Source organism: Chrysemys picta, chromosome 2 (genome assembly GCF_011386835.1).
Source record: "Chrysemys picta bellii isolate R12L10 chromosome 2, ASM1138683v2, whole genome shotgun sequence".
Taxonomy (NCBI): Eukaryota; Metazoa; Chordata; order Testudines; family Emydidae; genus Chrysemys; species Chrysemys picta.
Window position 1 is genome coordinate 289597670 of NC_088792.1, and position 17235 is coordinate 289614904.

The 17235-nt window shown below is 49.7% G+C and overlaps 1 protein-coding gene across 11 annotated transcripts in view; it reads right to left on the minus strand.

The window, feature by feature from the left end:
- LOC101942721 (uncharacterized) overlaps positions 1 to 17235 on the minus strand; it is a 99264-nt gene that overhangs the window by 56414 nt on the left and 25615 nt on the right. For all 11 annotated transcript variants that reach the window (XR_010598039.1, XR_010598040.1, XR_010598041.1 and 8 more), the window contains exons 9-12: positions 15409 to 15634; positions 4117 to 4329; positions 3769 to 3975; positions 1835 to 2016 (exon numbers count right to left, since the gene is read on the minus strand). Coding sequence is in view for 6 of the 11 variants with exons in the window: in XM_065582278.1 (XP_065438350.1) it covers positions 1835 to 2016; positions 3769 to 3975; positions 4117 to 4329; positions 15409 to 15634 (828 nt within the window). In the remaining 5 variants the exon portion in view is untranslated. The remainder of the gene's footprint in view (positions 1 to 1834; positions 2017 to 3768; positions 3976 to 4116; positions 4330 to 15408; positions 15635 to 17235) is intronic.

Below are 17235 nucleotides of genomic sequence, written 5' to 3' on the forward strand. Positions count from 1 at the left end.
TAGAGGGAACTTAGTAACACATCAATTCTGCTTCCCAGACAGTACCCAAGTGCATGCTCCCTGAATCCACTCTAGCCTTTTAAAGGTTAGAGTCTGAACAGCAAGACAACAATGATTTACATCAGCCACCATGAACAAAGACAAAATGACTGCATCTTGGAAGGGGTGAGGGGGTTTACAATCCAGATCTGTGACTTGCGCTGAAATCAGAGGAAGCTGAGAGTGCTAACACCTCACAGAACTAAGCTCTTGAATTTTAAGACAAGAGATAGAGAACCTGTGTGTTATGGGCCTGTAAAACGATCTACGGAAAGCACAAGTCAAGATACTAGAAAGCCCAGCACACAGACATTCTGAGGACAGATAAACATTTAGCACTTTTATAGCAATTTATATCCTAAGAGCACTGTACTAGTGTGAGCTACAGGTGGTACAGTCCATTGTAATTCAACTGAAAGGTTAGGGACATTTCATCACGATTGGAAATGTTGATGAACTTAGTTCACTGCTGTGGCCAGTAATCCATATAGCCAACCGCCAGCGTAGCCCCGGCCAAACCAGAACACTTAATTGATCCTTTCTTGAACTCTGCACACTTGAGGACTGGTTTACATGGCGAGCCCTATAAGTAGTAGTATGAATAGGGCCCAACCAAATTCATGGTCCATTTTGGTCAATTTCAGTCATAACATTTTAAAAATAATAAATTTCATGATTTCAGCTATTTAAATCGGAAATTTCAGTGTGCTATAATAATTGTTGGGGTCCTGACCCAAAAAGGAGTGTGTGGGGGGATCGCAATGTTATTATAGGGGGGTTGCAGTACTGCTACCCTTACTTCTGCGCTGCTGCTGACGGCTGTGGTGCCTTCAGAGCTGGGCAGCCAGACAGCAGTGTCTGTTGGCCGGGAGCCCAGCTCTGAAGCACAGAAGTAAGGATGGCATGGTATGGTGCTGCCACCCTTACTTCTGCACTGCTGTCTGCAGAGGTGGGCACCTGGCCAACAGCCGCCGCTTTCCAGCCTCCCAGCTCTGAAGTCAGTACAGAATCAAGGGTGGCAATATCGCAACTCCCCTAAAATAAACTTGTGATGCCCCCTGCAACTCCCTTTTGGGTCAGGACCCTCAATTTGAGAAGTGCTGGTCTCCCCTGTGAAATCTGCATAGTATAGAGTAAAAGCACACACGGTCCGTGACGTGTTTTTCATGGTTGTGAATTTGGTAGGGCCCTAAGGGCAGGTCTACACTACCGCTGCCGGTCGATCTAAGCTACGCAATTTGAGTTACGTTAGTAGCATAACTTAAGTAAACATAGCTTAGATCTACTTACCGTGGGGTCCACATTACGCTATGTTGATGGGAGACACTCTCCTGCCGACATTGTTTCCGCCTCTCCTTGAGATGGAGTACAGAAATCGATGGGAGAGCGCTTTCCCATCGATTGAGCACGTCTTCACTAGACCCGCTGAATCAATGCCGCTGCATCGATTGCAGCAGCGCCGATTTAGCTCCATAGTGAAGACAAGCCCCAGGTATGAGGAGCCACACTGACGTTCACTGTACTGTAGCAGTGTCCACACAGGATGTTAGCGCACAGCAAGCTGGTGAGCTGCAGAGTCAGACCCTGGCTTGCTGCACAGTAACTTGCGAGCCCTTAGGCTCAGTGGGATCACCTCTACATTCTACCTCTACTTGTAATCGGTCCCATTTTATGAAAGTTAAGAGCATCTCTTGTACCCCTGGCAAGTTGCTGAAGAGGTTCTCAGTTTAACAGAGCTTGAGTGATCAACCACTACCTCATGCAAGACATACTACTGGAGCAGCGTTGAAGTTACCTCATTATTTCTGTAACTTTGAAGCTGTCAGTCTTAGTACAAACAAATGCTAAACTCCCATATTGGCCATCCATGAGCAGCTGCCTCCGCAGGTTTGCACTCAGCATCTCTTTGGCAGTCTTGTCATCCACTGCTCTGGTGATGTTGGCTACTACCCATACTGCATTGCAGTTCTTTAAATACTAAAAGATGGAAAGAAAAGTCAGTTTACAGGAAAACTGTAGTGATTAGTTCTAAAACTTGAGAGTTTCAACCAATTCTTATGAAATAATACATTCAGAAACACTGTTCCAGAATCTCCAAACCTGCACGGGTGTCTAAGTGGAAGAGTGACACTTAGGGCAGGTCTACACTATAGGGCTAAGTTGACCTAAGTTACGCAACTCCAGCTGCGTGAACAACCTTAGGTCCGATGTACCTTAGGTCAACTTATTGCCGTGTCTACACCACACTAGGTCGACGGGAGAGTTTCTCCCGTCGACTTACCTTATGCTTCTTGTTCCAGTGGAGTACTGGAGTCAATGGGAGAGCAATCGGTGGTCGATTTAGCGGGTCTTCGCTAAATCGATCCCCTGGTAAGTTGAGACAAGCCCTTAGAAATATTAAGTGGAAGCTCCAGATGGATAATGCAAAAGAAAAGAATTCCAAATCTATTTACGTGCTGAGGCTTTCAGAGTTGCTATATAACAGTTACATGTGTCTAACAGTGGTGAACCATTTTCCAAATTTAACGTTAATCAGGTTTTTTTTGCACTCTGTAACCTACTGAGACACTATAGGACAGTTGCCCAGACTTTCGCAGAATGTACTAATTCAAACACAATTTAGCAGTGTTGCTGATTGAGATGTACAAAAAGGGATTGCAATGGCAGAAAAAGTCTGCCTAGACACAAACACAGCTGTGTTACTTCTGACTGGTTAACAGTTCTTCCAGCTGCTTACAAAAACTCGCTTGTACTGTGAAGAGGGCCTGAGTGTAAAATATCAATTCCAAAAAAGAACTCTGCCATTATATTGCTACAGAAGAACTGATCAATGGTCTATCTAGTACTATGATCAGTCCCTAATAGCAATCCATCCTTCTAAGGGAGGGGTAAATGTCCTCAGGGCACCTAAGTGTGTGTAGCGGGGTGGTCACTCTGCTCCGGCCCTGAAAGGGTTAAAAGCCAGCCCTTGGAGGTCCGGGGGCGCAGTTAGGGAACAGAGAGCAGTTGGATGGGGCGGAGTGCGCGCAATCAGGGACAGGGAACAGGGTGGTTGGATAGGGCGTGGGATCTGGGGGGGGGGGGGGGGGGGGGTCAGAGGACAAGGGTGGGGTGGATGGATCAGGGGTTCTGAGGGGGCCAGTCGGGGAAGTGAGAGGGGGCGGATGGGGGCGGGGGCCAGACTGTTTGGAGAGGCACAGCTTTCCCTACCCAGCCCTTCATACGGTTTCGCATCCCGATGTGGCCCTTGGGCCAAAAAAAAGTTTGCCCACCCCCGTGCTACAGTGTGCAATATGATAACATCTATGGTGATTATTTACAGACCTCAAATAACAATCAGTATATGCCCTGAAGCACAAAGATGGATAGCACTTGTAATTTTATCCTAATTAGTGCAGCTGTGGATGCCACTTATCCATAGAAGCTACTAATCCTAGAGTTTTAGTAATCAGCTTGTCACTATGGCATCATGCAGCAGCAAGTGCCACACATTAATTACATGGTGTTGCAAATAGTTATGTTTGAAAACCAGGGGAAAAGGGAAGAGGTTGCTCATGCTCTCCGTGCATATCGAATGACATGTGTGCAAGAGCATTATACAGCAGTTAAGGAGGAAGATGCTGTTTCCATTGCAGATCAGGGTCTGAGAGCCAGAAGGGACACAAGGGTTTAAAAAACAAAACAAACCACAGCCTTAAAAGGGCTGCAATTTCAGAGATGCCATTTTACCTCTTTGGCAGCATTATCCCTGGCAGCATTGGAATCTCGAATTCCAGGCAAATCCACCAGCACTGCCCCAGTCTTCAAGACATCAGCACCGGGAACACGGATTTTGACACATTTAACAATGGGCCAAAATTCTCCACCTTTCATGTCGCGTAAGTTATCAGTCCGAGAGTCAATGAATTTCTCTATTTTGGTGCGGAAATCTGCTGCCTAAGCAACGGAGGGAAAAGAAGACTAAGGTTCACTACAGGCAATAGGCTGAGCTACTCTATTTATCATCTCGATCCGTGTGAACTAGCCTGAACGGGTGAAGATGCAGGAAGGTCACACGTCAAATCATGCTGTGTTTACCTTCTCTGCAGAGATGTGCTTTACTGTCCCAAGATGCTGAGTCACCTCCTTCATCTCCATTAGCTTTGGAAGTTCTGCTATCGTCCCATATACAGCTTTCACACAACTATAGGCAGCGCCAGCTTCAGTCTTGCGATCTGGGCATCGTTTCTTTAAGTTACCAGATTTGTCTTTCATATCTTCTAGGAGAGCTTTCAGCTCATTATCCCACTCCTGAAGTGGGAAATACAGAAACAATTGAGACAATATTCCAAAAGAGTAAGTTTGTAATTTGTTATATGTAGAATAACTATTGAAGTTAAAATGAATCCAAGACTAGATGCTCTGTTTGCCCTAAGGTATTTTTACCACACACAGAGAGAAGTGCGTTCTATTACTGTTGTTCTGCTGAGACCCAGAAACATTTAACTGATTACACCAGCTAGTCAGTAAAACAGGAAATATTTTCAAACATTTTTAAAAGCTTTTTTTGTTTTTTTCCTCTTGAAGACTGAAAAGTTTTCCACTCAGCTCTGATTCTCTCCCTCTGATATTTATACAGCTCCCTTTTACCATAGTACCTAAGCACTAAAATTAAACATACAATATCAACAGCATTGCCAACAACTGGTACAAAGAATGGCTACTGAAAAGATAGTTCCAACATATAGCATGAGCAACATTCTTATTTTTAAACTACAAGGTGACAGGGGATTGATTTAAATCATGATTTAAAATCAGCAAGTAGAAATCCTCCATTTAAGTCATTGATTTTAATCTACTTTTCCACTTATACTTCAATTATTTTCTGAAAAAAGGTGCATTCTCACTGGTCGATATAATCATGAGGAAGATGTAGTAGGAAGAGAGCCGGAGATATAAGCCCTTGTGTCAGAGGCCTGGTATGAGGCCTGAGCTAAAGTAGTGGGCAAGCTTTGCTGATATAAAGCGAAGTTAGCAAAAGTCAGGCTGTAAGCAAACATCAGGCTCTGCCTGCTTGCAAGATCACAGAATCTGGCAAGAACAGGGCTGATATTGCAGAAACACACATTCCTAAGAAGTGCTAGGCACAGAGTACTCAGGCAAACACATCCCGATATCAAGCGGTACCAGAACATCTTCGATATCAAGGATGGTACAAAAACATTCCCCAAGGAGAACAGGAACACACTGACCCCTCCTAAAAGAGACGGTCAGGATGACAGTGTGATGAATAGAGATGTTTTAATCGAACCAACATGTACAAGGAGATGGGTGATAACTAGCCACATCAGGGAGCAGTAACTATGTCGGGGGGCAGCATGTAACTTGTTTGTATCAGGGTCTAAAGAGGAATCTCTCAGAGAGCGTGTCTTGGTTCAGCTGAGGGGGGAATGGAAAGTCCCGCCATCCACTGAGCTGCGTCCATTGTCACTGGCATACACGTTTTAGTTTCCTCGTAGAGTCTACCAAGTGCTATTACTGTGCTTTGTCGACAACAATCCTGGCCTGGTGCCTTCGGACCTTAACGGATCTTGTGGTCATTGCGTGGTTCGCTCAAGGTCTGCTGTGCCGGCTGTCTTCACAGAGCTGGGGCAGCACACAGGGAGAACACACATACGCAGCCGAACATCTAACCATAGAAGATACCCTTGTCAGTACCAGCAGAACCATACTCTTCCTCTTCTGTAGGCTCAGAAAAAAGCTCTGGTTGTTCTCTTAGAGGAGATGGGTGATCTGACTCCTTATTAGATTACACAGATCTTGGGTGTTGTGTGTATGGGGCCCATGGACCCAACAAGGCCAGACAAAAGGGTTGAAGAGGTCCCCAAGACACAGGGGGACCTCTTGATCTCCTGTTTGGATTATTTGTCCCGAGGGGGGAACCTCTTGATCTCCTGTTTGGATTATTCTCCATCAATGAGGCAATGACAAATCTACTGGAGGAACTGACTCCCCCCCATAACAAGGTCAGGTCTGACAATCAATGGGGCAGTTGATCCTATCAAAGGAAAGCTGTAGCTGGTAGACCAAATTGGGGAGGAAGGGGGGAGGAGAGACAGACTTCTCTTCCCATAGCCCATGTCTCCGGGTGGGGTCAAGAGCTCGCTAGTCCTGGCAACAGAGAAGATTGCAGATCCAGGAAAACAAAGACGTCCCCTGGAGTGGAGTCCTTCTGCTCTACCTGCGGTGTGCGCGATTCGGTCTACCCACACTAAGGGAGCTGACATAGGAAGGCTCTGAGTTGGTGGATCCTTATGGGGTTGCAGCATTACTGCCGGTGACTGAGGTTCCCAATGGGTGCTCTTTGTCAGTACTGGTGGTTCTCTGACTTTCAACCTCAATGGTGGAGTTAATGCTGCCGTGTGTCTGTGTTGCTCCTATGCTGTTTGTGGAGTGAAAAGTTAGTCCGACTTATTGGGAGTGGTGAGCATTGTATGCTTAGCATTTGTATTCTGTTGTGGTAACTGTTAATAAATAGAGGTTAAGACTATTACTGTGTAAGGCTCTTTTACTGGTAAAAAGCCCCACAAAACCCACAGAAGAGTACACCTTGAACCCTAGGAATTGGGTATGGGTGGCCTTGAGCATTAGGAACTGGGTTAGGGCGGAGGTGATTAATTAACCCAGGAGCCCACCGAAGGGTAAAAGACGGTTACTCACCGTTGTAACTGTTGTTCTTCGAGATGTGTTGCTCATATCCATTCCATTAGGTGTGTGCGCGCCACGTGCACGATCGTCGGAAGATTTTTACCCTAGCAACACCGGCGGGTCGGCTGTGGAGCCCCCTAGAGTGGCGCCTTCATGGCGCTGAATATATACCCCAGCCGACCCGGCGCCCCCTCAGTTCCTTCTTGCCGGCTACTCCGACAGTGGGGACGGGGGGCGGGTTTGGAATGGATATGAGCAACACATCTCGAAGAACAACAGTTACAACGGTGAGTAACCGTCTTTTCTTCTTCGAGTGCTTGCTCATATCCATTCCATTAGGTGACTCCCAAGCCCAACTTAGGTGGTGGGGTCGGAGTGAGACATTGCTGTGTGCAAAACCGCTGATCCGAAGGCAGCATCGTCCCTGGACTGCTGCACTAGTGCATAGTGTTCTGTAAACGTGTGGACTGACGACCAAACCGCAGCTCTACAAATGTCCTGGATCGGAACTTGCGCCAGGAAAGCCGTCGAGGAAGCTTGGGCCCTCGTGGAGTGAGCGGTGAGGTGTGGTACTGAGACACCTGCCAGGTCGTAGCAAGTCCGGATGCAAGACGTAATCCAGGAGGATAGGCGTTGTGATGAGACCGGTGAGCCTTTCATTCGGTCGGCCACTGCAACGAAGAGTTGCGTCGTCTTTCTAAAGTGCCTTGTGCGGTCAATATAGAAGGCCAGGGCCCTGCGTACGTCCAGAGAATGCAAACGTTGATCCTGGCGAGTAGCATGTGGTTTAGGATGAAAGACCGGGAGAAATATATCCTGGTTGATATGAAATGGAGAAACCACCTTAGGGAGAAAGGCAGGATGTGGGCGGAGCTGCACTTTATCCTTATGGAAAACTGTGTAAGGCGGCTCGGATGTAAGCGCCCTGAGTTCAGAAACGCGCCTTGCTGAGGTGATGGCTACGAGGAAGGCTGTCTTCCAGGATAGGTACAAAAGTGAACAGGTGGCCAGTGGCTCGAATGGAGGACCTGTGAGCTTGGAGAGAACCAGGTTGAGGTCCCACGTCGGAACGGGCTGACGTTGTTGTGGGTACATCCGGTCTAAGCCCTTGAGGAATCTAACGACCATCGGGTTAGAGAATACCGAGGACGCGAGTTCCCCTGGGTGAAAGGCCGATATAGCGGCCAGGTGAACTCTAATTGAAGATATCGCCAACCCTTGCTGTTTTAGGGAGAGGAGATATTCCAAAATGAGAGGGATAGGTGCCTGTAACGGGGACGTGGCTCGTTGTTCGCACCAACAGGAGAACCGCTTCCACTTGGCCAAGTATGTGGTCCGTGTTGAGGGCTTCCTACTGCTCAGCAGAATCTGTTGGACAGAGTGCGAGCACTGCTGCTCTGCCTGGGTGAACCATGGAGCAGCCACGCCGTGAGGTGGAGTGATTGCAGGTCGGGGTGACACAGGCGGCCGTGGTCCTGAGAGATGAGATCCGGGCATAATGGAAGCGGGATCGGTGTCTGAACCGAGAGCTCCAACAGCGTGGTGTACCAATGTTGTCTCGGCCACGCTGGGGCGATCAGAATCACCTGTGCCTGGTCTCTGCGCAATTTGAGCAGTACCTTGTGGACCAGAGGAAACGGAGGGAAGGCATAAAACAGGTGGTCTTTCCAGGGAAGGAGAAACGCATCCGAGAGGGAGCCCGGAGCTCGACCTTGCAGGGAGCAGAACACGTGGCACTTCCTGTTGTCTCGAGATGCAAACAGGTCTATCTGGGGAAACCCCCAATTCTGGAAAACGGAATGTATGATTTCCGGACGGATAGACCACTCGTGTGTTTGAAAGGACCTGCTGAGTCGGTCCGCCAGAGTGTTCTGGACTCCAGGGAGGAACGATGCCGTGAGATGGATTGAGTGGGCGATGCAGAAGTCCCACAGGCGAATGGCCTCTTGGCATAGAATTGACGAACGTGCTCCTCCTTGCTTGTTGATGTAAAACATGGCAGTGGTGTTGTCGATGAGAACTAACACACAGCGGCCACGTAGGAGATTGAGAAATGCCTGGCACGCCAGGCGCACCGCCATCAGTTCCCGAACATTGATGTGCAGGGCTATCTGGGGTGCAGTCCACAGGCCCTGGGTATGGTGTTCGTTGAGATGGGCGCCCCAACCCAGGGATGAAGCGTCTGTGACCAGGTGCAGAGAGGGTTGTGGGGCGTGAAACGGCATCCCCTCGCAAACCACCTTGTGGTCTAGCCACCATGTGAGGGAGGTCAGGACCGAGTTCGGGACCGTGACCACCATGTTCAGGCTGTCCCGATGTGGGCGGTATATTGATGACACCCAGGTCTGGAGTGGGCGAAGCCGAAGTCTGGCATGCCTGGTTACGTACGTGCAGGAAGCCATGTGACCCAGCAGGGTAAGGCACGACCTCACCGTGGTAGTTGGGAAGGCCTTGAGTCCTTGAATGAGGCTCGTGATGGTGCAAAAGCGATTGTCTGGCAGGATGGCTTGTGCGCGTCTGGAGTCTAGAACCGCGCCGATGAATTCTATTCTCTGGGTAGGTTCTAGAGTGGATTTGTCCTTGTTGAGTAGGATACCCAACTTGTTGAATGTGTGCACTATTATGTGGACGTGATCTCGAACTTGTTCTTTGGTGCGACCGCGTACCAGCCAGTCGTCTAGGTACGCGAACACCTGTATCCCTTGCCGACGAAGGTGCGCTGCCACGACAGCCATACATTTCGTGAACACCCTTGGGGCCGAGGATAGGCCGAAGGGAAGGACTGCAAATTGGTAGTGCACCTTGCTTACCACGAACCGCAGGAAGCGTCTGTGAGGCGGGTAAATTGCTATGTGAAAGTATGCACCTTTCATGTCGAGGGCGGCGAACCAGTCTCCAGGATCGAGGGAAGGGATAATGGTCCCCAAAGAGACCATGCGGAACTTCAACTTTACTACGAATTTGTTGAGTCCGCGCAAGTCCAAGATGGGTCGCAGACCTCCTTTGGACTTGGGAATGAGGAAGTAACGGGAATAGAATCCCCTGCCCCTTAACTCCACTGGAACCTCCTCTATGGCCCCCATAGCAAGGAGCGTGGAAACTTCCTGTATAAGAAGTTGCTCGTGAGAAGGGTCCCTGAAGAGGGACGGGGAAGGGGGGGAGGAGGGGGGAATTGAGGAAAACTGGATAGCATATCCCCTGTCCACCGTGCGAAGGACCCAACGGTCCGAGGTTATAAGGGACCAGGCATGGTGGAAATGGGAAAGGCGATCCCGAAAGGATGGGGCTGGATCCTGTGGGATGACTGGGGCGCCGTCCTCGACCGCACCTTCAAAAGTTCTGCCTGGGGCCTGAAGGTGGTCTAGGTGGCCCCTGGTTCTGACCAGGTTGAGGGCCGGTCCACCTTCCTCTACCACCTCGTCCTCGCCTCCGGGTCGAGTCCTGTCTCTGACGAGGCGGGGGGGGGTAGAAGCGCTGAGGCTGCGGTCTAAATGGCCTGCGCTGAGGGCCCACAACATGCATCCCCAAGGAACGCATGATCGTCCTGGAGTCCTTGAGGCTCTACAGGCGAGAGTCCGTCTTTTCTGAAAACAACCCTTGTCCTTCAAAGGGCAGATCCTGCAGGGTTTGCTGCAGTTCCTGAGGCAGACCCGAAACCTGGAGCCAGGAGATCCTCCGCATAGCGATACCTGAGGCCAGGGTTCTCGCAGCAGAGTCCGCTATGTCTAAGGAGGCCTGTAAGGAGGTCCGAGCCACCTTCTTACCCTCCTCCACCAGGGCTCCAAACTCCTCCCTGGACTCTTGGGGAACCAACTCCTTGAACTTCCCCATAGAGTTCCAGGAGTTAAAGCTATAGCGGCTCAAGAGCGCCTGTTGATTAGCCGCTCTAAGTTGCAGCCCTCCGGCTGAGTAAACTTTACGGCCGAATAAATCGAGGCGCTTAGCCTCCTTCGATTTGGGCGCTGCGGCCTGCTGACCGTGGCGCTCCCTTGCGTTCACTGATGCCACCACCAGTGAACACGGCTGGGGGTGGGTATACAAGTACCCGTAGTCTTTAGACGGGACAAAGTATTTCCTTTCCACCCCTCTCGCTGTGGGTGGGACAGAGGCAGGAGTCTGCCATATCGTAGATACATTGGCTTGTATCGTGCGGATCAGGGGTAACGCCACCCTCGATGGGGCATCCGCTCCGAGGATATTCACGATGGGGTCGTGCACCTCCACTATCTCCTCCGCCTGCAGGTCCATATTACGGGCCATCCTACGCAGAAGATCTTGGTGAGCCCGAAGATCTATTGGAGGTGGACCTGTGCACGATGTGCCCGCCACTGCCTCATCCGGAGAGGAAGAGGAAGATGCCTCCGGTGGAACAGGATCCAAGGGAGGGTCCTGGTCTCCCTGCTCCTGGGCCGGAGCATCACCTGCGCTTGAGTCCAGGGCGTCAGGTGGTGCGGACACGGAAGCCTCCATGCCCCCTGGCGGAGGCCGAGAGATGGTGGACTCCGGGGCCCTTCTAACAGAGTGACCGGAGCGAGAGGTCGAAGCAACTGGAGCCCCTTGCGCCTGATGGTACGCCCACGGGGTCCAAAACGACCAGTGAGATGGGCCATGAGAATGGTCCTCTGTTATGTTCTGCCAATGGCCCAAGTCCTGTTCCTCGGCTTGCCCCTGAGGGGGGTATGCCGACCTCGAGAGGTCCTCCGAGGAGCGAGACACCGATCTCGATGGCCATGGCGGTGCCGAGAGTGTCGAGACGATTCCCGTGGGCTGCGGTGCCACACGGTGCCGGTCTGGAGATGATCTATCTCCACGCGGTGCCGGCGATCGGTGCCGGGACCGCGACCGGTGCCGATGACCTCGTCGGTGCCGGGAGTCGGATCTGGACCTCGACGAGGACCTGGAGTATGCCCGGTACCGGGAGCGGCCTCTCGACGTCGAGCGTCGACCGTAGCGGTGCCGAGAACTACGTCTCGACGTTGATCGGTGCAGACGATTATAGCGGTGCCGAGACGTAGAGCGGTGCCGCGAAGAAGATCTTGGCCGCGAGTACGACCGGTGCCGAGGTGATATTCGGTGCCGGGACTGCGAGCGGCGTGGGGACCTGCTTCGGGACCTGGATCGGTGCCGAGGTTCCAGCCCTTGCGATGGAGGGCGCATCAAGGCAGGTTTCCCCCTCGACTGGACCGGGCGAGTCAACGGTGCCGTCGGTGCCGGTGGTTGGGGCGGTGCCGGCTCCGTGAGAGCTATTAAGTCTCTCGCCGCCGCGAAGGTCTCTGGCGTCGACGGGAGGCACTGTATCACCGCCGGCCTCGGTGGAGACGCCATCTGCACCGGACTCAACGGCCTCGGCGCCGGAGTCGATGGCGCTGGAGGCACCTGTTTCCGGTGCTCCACCGGCGGACGCGGCTCTACCCCCGGCACTGGGGGAGCCAGCGTCTTCGGCACGGAGGTCCCCGTCTTATGGGCTTTCTTATGCCCCGGGGATAATGACCGGCGCCGAGGCACTTGCTGTGCTTGCGGCGCCGACGAGGTCCGGTGCCGGGGAGGCTCATCTGATGCCACTCGCGTGGTCGTCATGGCCGGTGCCGCCGGGGCACTGCGCACCGAGGCGCTAGGTGCCGGGGCCTGACTTGTAGATGGAGCGTCCGGACTAAGTGCCGCCTCCATCAGGAGTTGCCGGAGCCGAAAGTCCCGCTCCTTCTTGGTCCTTGGTCTGAAGGCCTTACAGATCTTGCACTTATCTGTTTGATGGGACTCTCCCAGGCACTTCAGACAGGAGTCGTGCGGGTCGCTCGTGGGCATAGGCTTAGCGCAGGAGGCGCACAGCTTGAAGCCGGGAGCGTTGGGCATGAGCCCGGCCCCGCGGCCGGGGGAGAAAGGGGGAGACGACCCCCTTAATCCCCTGAACTATTATAACAACTAGAACAACTTTTAAAACTATTGAACTATTTAACTATAAACACTAGGACTATAACTATAACTATAACTGCGAATAACAAACTAAGCTAGGGAGAGTGGAGAACAGCTAAGCAGCACTCCACAGTTCCAACGACCGTCAGGGGCGGTAAGAAGGAACTGAGGGGGCGCCGGGTCGGCTGGGGTATATATTCAGCGCCATGAAGGCGCCACTCTAGGGGGCTCCACAGCCGACCCGCCGGTGTTGCTAGGGTAAAAATCTTCCGACGATCGTGCACGCGGCGCGCACACACCTAATGGAATGGATATGAGCAAGCACTCGAAGAAGAACAGTGGGATGCCCCTAGAGTGTGCGGGTAACACTTGTACCTCCTAGTTTGAACAAAACACCCTCATCCGTTATTCTGTCATCCCATCCTTTTCTTTAGGAGGGGCCTGTGTGTTTCTGTCCATTCTCTCCAGTCAGGAACAGGTTTACCTGGTTAGTGGATACCCTGATGTTACTATTCTGACACGGCCTACTCTGGTTCACCACCTTTGGTTCATACTGCTAGGCGTGCCTCGGGCTCCAGGAAGGCCTGCAGATGGTACCTGCCAATGGCAGCGCTGCCAGTGCAGAGTCTAGTATCGGCAGAACCTTGTTCCTATGCACCTTTATAGCGTGGCCCTGGGACTCAAGACATGCTAAGTCTTTGGGACCTGGGGATGAAGACTTGCCTGACTTGGATGGAGTTGGGGAGGGTGGGGGGAAGGGGAGGATCGTCCTCTTCAGAGTGGTCTGCTTTTGTGCTTATGAGAGTGTCCCCTGCTCTCCTGAGCAAACCCTGACGGAGGGTCCCTAGGTGTGATCTTCCTCACACTTGCATCAGGCCTCATGCTAGGAGGCACGCTACTTGAGGACTCTGGCCAATGTACAGAGAGGTTCCCCCAGCCTGGGTCTGACTGGGGCCTTATAGCCTTCCCCATGAAGTCAGAATTCCCACACCTGACAGGCCCGGCTGGGGTAGAAACAACAGACACTGCACTTGGTGAAGAGATGAGCTTCCCTGAGGCAGTGCAGGCAATGCTGATGGTCATCACTGACAAGAAAAGAGCAGGGACAGGAGATGCAGCTTTTAAAGCCCAGTATTCTGGATATAATCTAATTTCCATACCAGGAAGCTGGGAAGGTTCCCCATGGAGGGGACACTATCCAGCGACTAGCTAGCATTAACAGTTCTATTAGTATAACCACACTGAAGATAAAACTGATGAAGCAACTGGAGAGGCAATTAGTCCACCCTACCACTTATGATCTTGGTGCAGAGCATGAGGACAGCAGGAGCACAGATGCAGACCAATGGACATTACTTGCAAGAATTCTCCTGTCTCAGGCACATGGAGCACACGTGTACCCATGGCGGATAACACATAGGGACCAGCACTTGAAGAAGAAATGAAGTTTACTTACCTGTAACCAAAGTTCTTCAAAATGGGCTCTGCATATTCACACTCATGGGATGCACCTATTGGGTGTGCTCAGACAGTGGAATTTTTACTAGCTGTGCCTCCTGGAGTGCTCACAAGCTCCCCCTAGTCTCTCCCCTCACCATTCAAACATTCTAAGGGTGAGGCCACTCAAAGAAACTTAGGCCGTAATTGTGTGCGCAAAACTTGAGACATTTTTCAAAGGGCCTGATTCTCACAGGGAAGCAATTTCTGAAGATCAGGCTCCTTCAAATGGGCACCCAACAATTAAGGCACCCAAAACCATTTTTTAAATTAAATGCAAGTCTAAGCTTAAATTAGGAAGAGGCTAATGGCACTTCCCTGGAAAAAACATCCTGCTCACCAAGGACAAGTGGAATTTTCAAACCCTGGCACAGTAAATTTTAAAAGTACCATCCAGCTAAAAGGTCAAATTACCATCATCACAGACCCCACAAACCTTAATATCTCTTTGGAACAAGGCCAGAGAGATTTTTATCTCATTATATTAGTTATGTTACTTCTCTCTGGGTTTAGAAACCTATTAACTTCTAACCAGAAATAAGACACACATTTATAACAGTGAGAACCATCACTGGAACAAATTTACCAAGGGTCGTGGTGAATTTTCCATCTCTGACAATTTTTAAGTCAAAGCTGGATGTTTTTCTTAAAGATACGCTCTAGGAATTTTTGTGGAAGTTTTATGGCCTGTGTCATATGGGAGGTCAGACTAGATGAGAATAGTCATCCCTTCTGGCCGTGGAATCTATGAAACCCCTACAAATTATAATACAACCCCAAAGATCTAGAGGGGTACCCAATATTTTCAGATGAATAGCATTCAGAGGATAGTAAAACTGTTCAATCGGCATTGAAAAGATTATGGGTCAAGTGGCTAACCCTCACGTGCAATGAAGAATATGCCCATTAGTTTTGAAGAGTGGCTTTACAGGGTCTGTGCTAACTGGAACGTTCACTCAGGAGTGTAGTGAAACCCATAAAGGATGGAGACTGGGAGCAAGACAATCCAACTTAGGTTAATGGGTTTCAGAATTCAAAGTTAGAGGACACATCCATGAGGAGACAGGGAGTGAGAGAAGACAGACAGGTCATAGATTTCAGATTTTGCCCATGAAATGTTGTGTGCCAACACAAAATGCATCTGCATTCCACAGGAATGAAATTACTTTTCTTTAACCCCTTTACCCTAACACCATAGGCTCCCAATGTTGTCATACAACCATTCTGCTGGCAGAATTTAGCCACTGGATATTTAGATTTATCTTTGCTACTTACTTCTTTAGAAAGAAACTCCACATCTGCTTCATATAGACTCTTCCCACCAGTCTTGGAGATCTCCACCACCACAGCAGTGCAGGCTCTCATGGCAGATGTAGGTAGCACCGCTTCCTCATCCAGCAAGGCATTTAACAAGCTGCTTTTCCCTGCCCCGGTGTTCCCCACCACTGCAATGTAGGTCTTTGGCATTTTTGTATCTTTCTGCAAGTTTTCAATCTGTTCTCTTTATTTGGAAAAAAAAAAAAAAAAAGGGCAGAATTATGAAGCAGTCACCTGGCAAATATTTAACTTATTAAGCTTTCAGTTTGCATAAGCAGCTATTCTGACTGATGCAAGTTTTGAAGCCATAAATTACGTACAAGATGAACTCTATAGCTGCATATAAGATGAACTACCTACCACGCTCCCAAAGTTACTCCACCAGAGATCAAATCAGAACTAGAGAGTCATATCCTACTTCTTGTATTTTTGAACCCACCGCCACCCTCAAACATTTCACTTACAATGTACAGCAATACAACCACCTACTTTAATCATGAGGGTAACTAACTACTGGAACAATTTAGCCAGGCTCATGGTGGATTCTCCATCACTGGTAACATTTAAATCAAGACTGGATTTTTTTTTTTTTTTTTTTTTTTTAAGAGGTCTGCTCTAGGAATTATTTTGGGGTAGTTTATGGCCTGTGTAATACAGGAGGTCAGATTAAATGATCACCATGGTCCCTTCTGGCCTTGGAACCTAGGTATCATCTGTTCTTACCCTGATAGGATTGCTGCACCTTCTAATACTGTTATTTACTTGCTGCAATGTTTGACAAATCCACATGACTTCCAGGCTTGGTCACTGCTTAACAACCTAGGCACATGAGCAAATCTGATCCCTCTCAAACACTCTGGTTTTTTTCCCACCTGTAAGTCTCTCCTCAGCAATCAACAAGATTTAAGGTTATTCTACAGAATAACTGTCTGCCTTCAAGATTTACACCTATGGTAAATTAGCAGCCAGGATGGTGGAACAAGCCAGGACATCCAGAACAAAATCAATAGAGCCAGGAACACCTTCAGGAGCTTAAATACAGTCTGGAAATCATCAAAATACAACACCAAAGCCAAACTCAAGATCTCTCAGAGCTGCGTACTTTCAACACTATTTTATAGTGCAGACTGCTGGGGAATGAAAAAGTATGACAAGTCCAAACTGTCTTCATTCCATACAACCTGCCTCAGAAAAATCCTCCGTATCTTTTGGCCCAGAACAATCTCAAACCAAGATCTATTGACACAGTGCAGCCAAGAGGATCTGAGCACCATCATTGCCAGGTAGTGTTGGAGATGGATGGCCACGTGCTTCGGATGGAAACTGATTCCATCACCAGAGTAGCAATAAGATGGACACCTGAGGGCAAGCGAAAACAAGGCCACCCAAAAACAACATGGCGAAGAGCTGTGGAAGTTGAGCTGAAAAACCTGGGGCACAGCTGGGGAACCATTGAAAGACTTGCCAGAAACAGACAGGAGCAGAGGAGCTTCGTTACTGCCCTAAACGCCAGAGGCGTAATAGGAACAGGATTTTGATGATAGAAGAAGAAGAACAAGAACGCGATGAAGCCGAAGACGAAGAAATAAGCAATTAATAAATATCACAGAAGTGACTCAGAATCTTCCGCAAAGGATTCAACTTCGGTTTTCTTTAAGAATTGAAGAGCTCTGTTAAAACTGTATCATGAATTGTTATATAAACCAAGAAAGCAATATATCTTAGCAAGGGATAAGCATAGAGATCCCTCAACATGACAACACATAAATACTAGCAATAAGTTCC